We start from the raw sequence: 10,393 nt of genomic DNA, 5'->3' as shown, positions 1-10,393 counted from the left end.
CCACTGTAACACTGCTTACTGCAACACAACCAACACTACAACACAACACAGTGTGCTGCAACACAACCAACACAACGCTACAACAAGACACAACAACACAACACGACCTCCACTGTAACACCGTTTACTGCAACACAACAACACTGTTCACTGCAACACAACCTACACTACAACACAACAAAGCAGTTTGCTGCAACACATCCTACACAAAAACACAACCTATACAACAACAGGTGAGTGGAGTCACACAACCAGAACAGGTGGGTGGAGTCACATGACCAGAACATGTGGGTGGAGTCACATGACCAGGACAGGTGGGTGGAGTCACATGACCAGGACAGGTGGGTGGAGTCACATGACCAGGACAGGTGGGTGGAATCAGGTGATCAGGATAATTTTGCTGATGAATTAATTAATTTCTCCAAAAACTACAACATGAACAAAAACAGGCAAAAAGCTAAAAACTACTGAAGAAACTTTATTTGGAGCGACTTGAATTTTTAACCGTTTGTCAACTTAAAAACTTTTTGTGAACATTAAAGTGATTTCAAACAGCTTGAAGATTAATTTTGTCAATAACCAACTTCTAAACGTGTGTCTATGCTGCCGTTAAATGATTAAAACACCTTTAATTCCTGTAACTCGTTTGTTGGTTGAACGTAGTTTCATCACTCAGAAGACCAGATGAAAACTGTTGCGTTCTGTTTCCCTGCTGATGATTTTTATTCAGACATTTGCGATGCTCAGTGAATAAATCCAAAGTGTTTCTGCAGCAGCTGTGACTCGTTTAAGTCTCGCTTTGGTTCTGTGAACGCGTCAGCTGCCTTCATCAGCCTCCATCACATTAATTAGACTGTAATTAAACTATTTACTGCGGCGCTAATCACATATTAAGTGGATTTAACGGCATCACGAAGCAATAAAATATCCAAAATGTTTTCAGGAGATACTGATTAATATGTAAAGTTTTTTTAAAAAGAGGCACAACAGGCTAAAAAACGACCACAAAGAGACAAAAACAAAGACAAACAGAGAAAAATAAACGTCTATAACGAGACAAAATGAGCAGAATAAAATGCAAACTGGTCACAAGCCATTTAAAAAGAGACACACAATAAACACCTGTGGTCTGATGGAACTAAACCTGAACTGTTTGGCCTTAATGACCATCAGTACATCTTGAGGAAACAGCCTGAGAACACCATCCCAGCTGTGGAGCACGGGGGTGGCAGCATCATGCTGTGGAGGGACTGGTGACCTTCACACAATAGATGGCATCATGAGGAAAGAACATGATGTGGAGATACTGAAGCAACATCTCCAGACATCAGCAGGAAGTTAAAGCTTGGACACTAATGGGTCTTCAGATGGACAATGACCCTCAGCATAGCGCCAGATTAGCTACAGAGAGGCTTCAGGACAACAGAGTCAGTGTTGTGGAGTGGCCATCACAAAGCCCTGATCTCCATCCTGGAGAACATCAGTGGAGCAACAAACCTGACTCAGTTCCACCAGTTCTGTCAGGAGGAATGGGCCAGAACCCATCAGACTGTTGTGAGAAGCTTGTGGAAGGTTTCAAAACAAGTTTCCTGACAGCCGCTCAGAGTCACGTAATGATTTAACCTGCAGCGTTTGAATCAAACATCATGAAAGAGTCCCTCGTTAATAAAGTCACGCGTGAACTTATTAATAACCGCGGCGAGCAGATGATGAAACTCGTGAACTTGCGATGTTGAAACCTCGAGGTGTCGGTCGAGGCGCGACCGAAGGTGTCTGATGGAAACTCGTTGTCTGAGAGACGAAAATAAATCAGCTGTTAACGCGTGAAGCTGAAGTTTCGTCAAAGTTCAGGAGAAAAACTGAGTCAGCTGACACCCAAGAGTCAAAAATATGAAGACATCTAAATAATGAGACGCACAACCGGACAGTGGAAGGTTCTGTTAAATTAACAGCAACAGATTGGAGAAAAATTCAAAGTGAAGCTGCAGAGAAGATTCAATCTTCCACAGAAACCGTATTCAGACGACTTCCAGTGTCAGAAATAACAGCAGAGACGTGATAAAGAAAAACAACCAGAAAGAGACGAAAAACGAAACACAAGACGAGCACAAAGAGACACGAGACGTCAATAAAGACACACAATGACTCTCCAAAGGCACAAAAGAACCACAAATACAAACAAAAGACACACATCAGGTGTATATTGTATATATACGTATGTGGTCACTGCTCTGACTCTGATTGAAAGCCTAAATATGAAACTTAAAAATAAATAAATAAAATAAATAAATGTGCCTTTAATGTCACACAAAACATCACCTCTAATAAATAAAACGTGTTTAATCCTAAAAACTCACTTTGTGCTGAATCTGGACTCGACTTTGCCTAAAAGACAGTTTAAAGGCTCAACGTGCTCGATATTAAATAAAATTACATTCAATAAATAACAAGTAAAATGATGTAAATGACGTAAAGTCATCGAAAAAGACAACATTAAAAGTTAAAACATGAAGCCTGCGGTCACATCTGTCAGCAGCAGGGAGGCATAAAAACGTGACATAAATAAATACATAAATAATAACAATAAAAATACATATTTTTTAATTTTAAATTTTTAAAATCAAGTTATTTTTAAATAAAAAGTGAGATTTATGTTTAAAAAATAATTAAAAAGTGCTATTTATGTTTAAAAATATATTTAAAAGGGACTTTAAAAAAAATATATTTTTAAAATAGAAAAAAGAGGCTTTTTTTTTTTAAAGAGTTGTATTTATTTATTTTTTTAACGGTGACATATTAAATAAATGCCACTATTTTAAAAAGAGAAGTGGCATTTTTAAACAAGTTTTTTTTAAAAACATGTTTAAATAATAACGGTGACACGATAAAATAAAAAGCGTTATTTTGAATTATTTAAAATATGAGGTGACATTAAAAAATAAATTTTAAAATAAAAATGTAACTTTACTAAATTTAAGCAAAATATAAATACTAAATGTAATGTGTTATTTTTAAATAAATACGGTACATTATAAAATAAAATGCATTATTTTTTAAGAAAAGTGACTTTAAAAATAAAGTTTTATGTTTAAGTAAAAAGTGAAATTTTTAGATGAAAAATACTTTTTGTTTTTTTTTAAAGAAAGGTGACTTCTATTAAATAAAGATGCTCCTCTTGTGTCCACCAATAACACTTAAAGTATCTCAACGAGCAGCAGCTGCAGCGTTTCATGTCTCAGGTTATTTAATTATCACTCATTAACTCAGTATAACTTCCAGCATCGTTTTATTCCAGTTTTACGTCAGTTTACTGATTTTATTTAGTAAAGTTTTGTACTTTCAGGGTTTCTGCTTTTTAAGCTTCACACCTTTTAGGTCGTTTTGTTTTTTCTGAGCAACATGTGGCACAAGGATTTCCTTCAGGATTAATCTGAGATGAAACCACTCAGCAGGATGTTAATCACAGCGTCGGTATCGCCACCTGTCGGTCGTTTTTCTGTCCATCTCTTGACAGAATCAGAACAGAAAGTAAAGTTCGTACCTTCCAGTCTCCGACCGGCATCAGCTGCTCACAGCTCTCCTGCACACAAACACAAGCAGAGATAAAACAAAATAAGAAAAGGAATTAAAACAGGAAGCAGGTGAGTCTGAACTGTCACAATAAAGGTCCGTGTTGGAGCTGAAGGCCAACAGAAGAGCTGAGCACTGTAGGTCCAAACCACAGCAACAGTTTCCCAGAAGCACCTCAGCAGGAGTTTTGGCCTCAGCGGCACGAAAACGTGCTCGAGTTTTATAGAGGAAGAGTCCTGATGCTCTTAAAGGGGATTCCAGCAGCTCAGCACAATCATCAACGAGATGGGAAACAAACTGTAGGAAAGGATTATTGTTCTACAGAGTTTAAAAACAGCCTGAAGACACTGAATCCTACATTTCCCATAATGCAACACGACACAGCTCCATCAGCCTCCAGTAAATGTGTTTTCACCACCTTCTGCCTCGTCTTGTGTTTGTTCTCTGTTTGACCTTCTGTCACTTTATTCATTCATGACATTAAATCACTGCTGTTCAGTAAAACACGCAATTCACATTTTCTTTGGTTCAATAACCAGTATAAAACCAGTTCTAAACCAGTCCTAACCCAGCCTAAAACCAGTTCTAAACCAGTCCTAACCCAGCCTAAAACCAGTTCTAAACCAGTCCTAACCCAGCCTAAAACCAGTCCAAAGTACTCCAAAAATCTGCCTAAAGCAGACCAAAAACCATTTTAAAAAGTCCAAACCCAGTTAAAAACCAGTCTAAATTTATCTTCAACCCCATCCAAAACCAGCCCTAAAACTAGTCCCCAAATCCAGTCCAGTACCAGCCTAAAACCAACCATAGAAAAGCCCCAAATCAAGTTCAATTATCAATCTAAAAACCATTTCTTAAGCAGTCCTAGTCCAGCCTGAAACCAGTCCAAAACCAGTTCAAAGGCAATCCAAAGCTAGTCTAAATTTATCTTCAAACCAGTCTAAACAAGTTCTAAACCAGTCCAAAACAAGCCTAAAATTAGTCCCAACCAAACTAAGGCCAGCAAAAACCAAGTCTAAAAATCTGTCCAACAACCAGTCCTAAACTAGAATGAAACCAGTCTAAAACCACCTCGAACCAGTCCAAAAGTAGTCCAAAACCAGCCTAAAACTAGTAAATAATAAAAATATTAGAAACCCAGTCCAAGTCAGATTAAGACCAGCTAAAGAGGCAGTCCAAAACCAAGTCTGGAAATCTGTCTAATAACCAGTTGTAAACTGGGCTACAACCAGTCCAACACCAGTACAAACATCATGTTAGAAATCTGTCAAAACCAGATGAACAAAGCCAAGTCCAAAAACCAGTCCATAAACTGGCCTAAAACCAGTCCTAACCCAGCCTAACACCAATCCAAAACCAGTCCGAGCATCATGTTGAAAATCAGTCTAAACCACACTGACACCAGCCTAAAACCAAGTCCAGTACTAGCCTAAAACCAAGTCCAGTACCAGTCTAAAACCAAGTTCAGTACCAGTCTAAAACCAATCACAGAAAAACCCCAAATCAAATTTGATAGCCAGGATAACAACCGGTTCTAAACCTGTCCTCAGCAAGCCTAAAACCAGTCCAAAACCAGTCCAAAACCAGTCCAAAACTAGTCCAAAGACCTGTCCAATAGACAGTTCTAAACCAGTCCAAAACAAGCCAAAAACTAGTCTCAACCAGATGAATGCCAGGAAAAACCAAGTCTAAAAATCTGTCCAACAACCTAGAATAAAACCAGTCTAGAATAAAACCAGTCTAGAATAAAACCAGTCTAAAACAATCTCAAACCAGTCCAAAACTAGTCCATAACCAGCCTAAAACTAGTAAAAATAAATAAATAAATCAGCCCAAGCCAGACTAAGACAATAACCAATAACCAGTCCTAAACTAGGCTAAAACCAGTCCAACAAAAGTCAGTCTAAACCAGACTAACACAAGCCTAAACCAAGTACAAAAACCAGTCTAAAACAACCTCAAACCAGTCCAGAACCCATCCTAAACCAGTCCAGGATGTGATGTGTTTTTGTCCCACAACACACCAGACGGTTCTTCTGCAGACTTTGAACCAACGCCGATGATGTTTTCAGACGTTTTTGTGTGAAACTGGTGGAATCCTCCTTCAGAAGCTCCTCCAGGACTCGGTCGGTTTAATTCAGTCGCTCTCAGATGTTTGGCTGAAGCACATGCGGGAAACTGGGAACGCAGTAAGAAGTGAGGAGTGATGGAGTTAATCAGAAACACGATGAGACAGCAGCCGGATTCCTCACAGAGCCCACGTCACAGTTTAGAGGCGTTCAGTGTTCAAAGCTCCGACACTTGAACGTCACACGAGACAAAACCTCTGATAATAAATAAAAGCTGGCTCTGTGGGGAATCTGGACTCGCCTCCCTTTAAAGGACAGTTTCACACTTTTCACAGTTTGTCTGAAACAATATTCACACGTTGACACTGTGGTGAGCTTTATGCTGGTCGTTAGAGGCGATATTATGGGATGGAGGGTTCGTGTGGAGGCCCAACGTGCTCAATATTAAATAAACATACATGAAATGTAAAATGTGTCGATGATGTAAAGTAACTGAAAATGAAAATATGAAACATGAAGCCTCACGTCTGTCAGCAGCTGTGAGGCGTAAAAACTAACAAAAACATTAATAAATAAAAAAAAAATTTGATTTTTAAATTTGAAAATCAAGTGTTGTGTTAAATTAAAACTAAAATGTAGTTTTAAAAAAAAAAAAGGGACTTTTAAAAAAATTAAACAAAAGTGCTTTTTTAAGGTGACAACATTAAATAAATGTCATTATTTTATTTTATATTTTTTAAAGAAATGGTATTTCAAAACAAGATTTATTTTTCAGGTGTTATGTTTAAATAATAGAGGTTATATGATGAAATTAAAAAGCATTATTTGAAAGAAAAGTGACATTAAATATAAAGTGTTATGTTAAAAAATCAGGTGACATTTTAAAAAATATATTTTTAAATAAAAGCTTTATGAAATAAAAAGTGTTATTTTGAAATAAATAGTGACAATATTAAATGTAAAAAATATTTTTAAATGAATAAGGTACCCTATAAAATTAAAAGTATTATTTTTTAAGAAAAATGACATTAAATATAAAGTGTTATATTTAAGTCAAAAGTGGAATTTTTAAATTAAAAAAATGTAAAAGAAAGGTGACTTTTATGAAATAAAGATGGTCTTTTAAAATAAAATAAAAAAAATTACATTATTAAATAAACTAAAAATCAAATAAATAGTACGAAATTTAATGTTAATTGGTTAAAAATGGCCAAATAAAGTAAAAGCAGATCTTTTTTTTCCCTGTATTTCATAATTTATGAATTTAATATCAAACAGTTTGGAGCTCCACAGGTTTGTCATGAAAGACATTAATTCAAACTGTTGACCCTCATATTTACTTCAGAAAACATTCTATCATCAGGATGTTTTTATTCACGTTTTAGGACAAATGTTAAAAACTGTGAATCCGTCCTTTAAAACAGAGACGCGGCGACATAAAACTGGGTTATTTTCCTTAAAAGCTTCCTCATGTGTCGGAAAATAACACGTCTGAAATCACGTCCAGTCCGATTTTTCCAGAGTTCTCCGTCCTCATTTGTTCTGCTCTGCTGCCGTTGTTCAGCTCAGAGCAGGAACATCTGGAAATCTGGGCCAGAAAATTACAAAATAAAGCAAAAGCAGGTCATGCACACGAGGTTAGGCGGCGACTCGACATGCAGAGGTCTGAGTTTGGGAGGATTCTGGAGAGTTGCTGGAAGAAAACACGACAGATTAAAGACAGAGTTCAGAGTTCAGGGTTAGAGGAGGAAAGTTTTCAGGAACCAGCAGAGACATGAAGGAAACTCAGAGTCACACCTGAAGAGAGAAGAACTGAAGAAAAGAAATAAAAAAACACGACTGAAGCTGCAACTTCACGCAGATCTGACAACGTTTTATAAACGTTCCAGGAAATGTTCCAAACAAACAGACTGTTTATTTACTGCAGCGCTGCAAAACAACAATTATAATCGACTGATGTGGATTAAAACTTTAAAACACAAACGTTATTTTGATGGTGTGTAATTTAAACTTTAATTTCTGCTTTCGTTGATTGAATTCAGTTGAGTAAATTAATGAAACTGAATCAACAATTAATTTGTGCAACTTCAAAACTTCTGTTCACAACATAAAATAAATTTAAATCAATTTAAAAATGTGTCTTTATGCAATCAAAATATTTTATTTTTAATTTAAAAAGTGATATGAATAAATAGAAAATAATGTTGTTAAATAAAACGTGACATTATTGAACAAATAAAAAAGACATTATCATAATAAATGTAATATTTTCTTTTAAAAAGGGCGACATAACATAAAAAGTGTTATATTTAATTAAAGGATTTACATTGATAAATAAAAACTGTTGTTTTTAAATAGAGAAGTATCATTAACACATTTTTAAAAAGTCTTCTTTAAATAACACAATGACATAAATAAATAAAAAGTGCTGTTTTTAAATATTAAAGTACCATTAAAAAAATAAAATTAAATATTTTTTAATAAAACAATTGCATAAATAAATAAAACGCATCTATTTTTAAAATAAAAAAAATACATAAATGAATAAAACATGTTGTTTTTAAATATAAAAGTGACGCTACTAAATGAAAAGTATATTAAAGTCTGTTATTAAAATAAAACAACAACATAAAATAAATAAAAATTGTTGTTTTAAATATAAAAGCGACACCACTAAGTTCAGAGCGCTGCTGTAAACTCTTCTTCCTGCTAAACATCGGAGCAAATAATAATATTAAATGTATTTTAAAACCCAAAACAAAACAATTTAATGTAAAACAAAAAAGAGAGAAAAAATTAAAATAAAATAAACAAATAAAAACTGTAAACATGAGCATCAGAGTGAATCTGTCAGTTATATTTTTATCTTTTCAAATCGACTTTAAACGACTTCATGAGCTGTTGTGGGAACGTTTTTTTCAGAGTTTAATCCTTTTTTTGTCTAATTCTTAACTTGTTGTTATAATTTGGCTGTTGGAACGTTTTACGACAGCGTGCAGGAACATCTGATCCCCTGAACCCGTCGTAGTTTGATTTAAACCGTTCAACATGTGAGTGACTCTGGCGTCTGCTGAAGTGCAGCTTCAGCGTCATGCAGATGGACTCGGTGTTAGTGGCGACAGTGTGGTGGTGGTGGTGGTCGGACCAGCAGGTGGCGCTCTTCCCCTTCTTACAGCTCCCGTCGTCCTGCGGCTCAGCTCAGGCAGGAGACCAGACAGAAACCAGACACACGGTCCAGATGAACCAGCGTTTACTTCTGATCTACAGTGAATTCATCAGATTAACTCTGAGCTGCTGTTTAACGTCCACACGATCAAACTCTGCTTCACATCATATTATAACTAAAATATGAAGAATGTTTCATGGACAGGAGGTTTCGTTTTACTGCTGAGGCTGTTAAAGTCCTGACATACTGTAAAATTAGTCAAATTAAAAGAAGTCTGCAGCCTCATTTTATGCCTTTTACATTATAAATAACTGATTAAATTAAAGAAAATGTGGATTCTGCAGGAAAACAAAGCCTCTACAGACAGAATGTGTTTTAATACGACTTCTTCTGTAACAGGTTGAATGAGTTTAAGATGAATTTATTCATTAAAATGTGATTTAAATGCAGCTTAATGACATGAAAATCACTTTCTCTGCAGTCAGAGGCTCCTCGAACTACATCTGTTCAGCTTTAGTCTTCATCTGCACCGTTTTTATTTATGATTTTTTAACTCTTGTGATTGTTTAGAGTTTAATTGTTCTCAGATAAAACACATTCTGTAACTTTAACAGTCAGGATGTGGTTTACGTCCAATTAAATGATCCAAAGTGCTGCTCAGGGTCCACAAACCCAACGTCTTGTTTCGTTCTCGGCTCTCTTATTGAATTAATTCTGAATTAAATAGAGTAAAATGTGATATAAATGCAGCTTAATCACATAAAATCATCTGAAACTTCACTAGCTTAGCCACTCTGCTAAGCTAGGTTTAGTTAGCTTGGAGCTCGTTAGGCTTTTTAAAGGATGAGTTCTGTTTCTTTTCTACGTACAGGTTTCTATTTTAATCTGTTTTCTAGTTTTTGCATATTTCTGTCTCAATAATAGCATTTAAGCGAAATAAAAGTCTTTTTTTCTTCATGAAACTTATGAAAGACTGAAACTAAACCTCTGAACCTGAACCAGGAATTAATTTACTCGCTGCTACGTTCACAGAATCTGGAGAAATCTGCACTTTATTCTTTTTTTCTGTCCATAAACTGAAGCTGAGCATGAGTTTCTATCAGCTTGTAGTTATTAACGTGCACCATCAGCTGCTGCTTTATTTAAGGCTCCACGTCTCCATGTTTTTGCTCTGCTGTGTTTTTATATTTCATATTCCTGTCGTGTGAAGTCACTGGATCTGCTCCTGACTCTGGCCCTCCTGCTTGTGTGTCTGTCTGTGTGCCGTCGTCAGCTGGTTCTGGTAGTTACCGGAGGGACCCCGCTGGTCCGACGGCGGGTTTGGCGCAACCAGTGCCGTGCGATCACATGCCAGCGGTGGGGGGGGCGGCTGGGGGGAGGGGGGGGGTTAGAGGGGGCGGGGCCGGCGGGGCCCGGCTGCCCCCCCGACGCCTCCTCGGCTTTGTCCTGCTGCGTCCAAAACAACAAGCACAAGGAGTTAAAGGGCCGAGCAGCAACAGGTGCAGGAGAGTCTTCAGGTCTTCATCCAACCTGCTGCTGCTGCATCCAACCTGCTGCATCCAACCTGCTGCTGCATCCAACCTGCTGC

General features: G+C 36.7%; 1 protein-coding gene across 1 annotated transcript in view; it reads right to left on the bottom strand.

Annotated features, from left to right (window-relative positions):
* The window catches only part of ndrg4 (NDRG family member 4), a 77,782-nt gene that overhangs the window by 31,578 nt on the left and 35,811 nt on the right, over nucleotides 1-10,393 (bottom strand). Inside the window, exons 2-3 of the mRNA XM_008280249.1 lie at nucleotides 10,096-10,254; nucleotides 3,542-3,580 (exon numbers count right to left, since the gene is read on the bottom strand). Of these exons, the coding sequence (XP_008278471.1) occupies nucleotides 3,542-3,580; nucleotides 10,096-10,254 (198 nt within the window). The remainder of the gene's footprint in view (nucleotides 1-3,541; nucleotides 3,581-10,095; nucleotides 10,255-10,393) is intronic.

This window comes from Stegastes partitus, unplaced genomic scaffold (assembly GCF_000690725.1).
Source record: "Stegastes partitus isolate 25-593 unplaced genomic scaffold, Stegastes_partitus-1.0.2 Scaffold188, whole genome shotgun sequence".
Classification (NCBI taxonomy): domain Eukaryota; kingdom Metazoa; phylum Chordata; class Actinopteri; family Pomacentridae; genus Stegastes; species Stegastes partitus.
The sequence above is the reverse complement of the archived record's forward strand: the minus strand, read 5'-3'. Positions and strand labels throughout refer to the sequence as shown.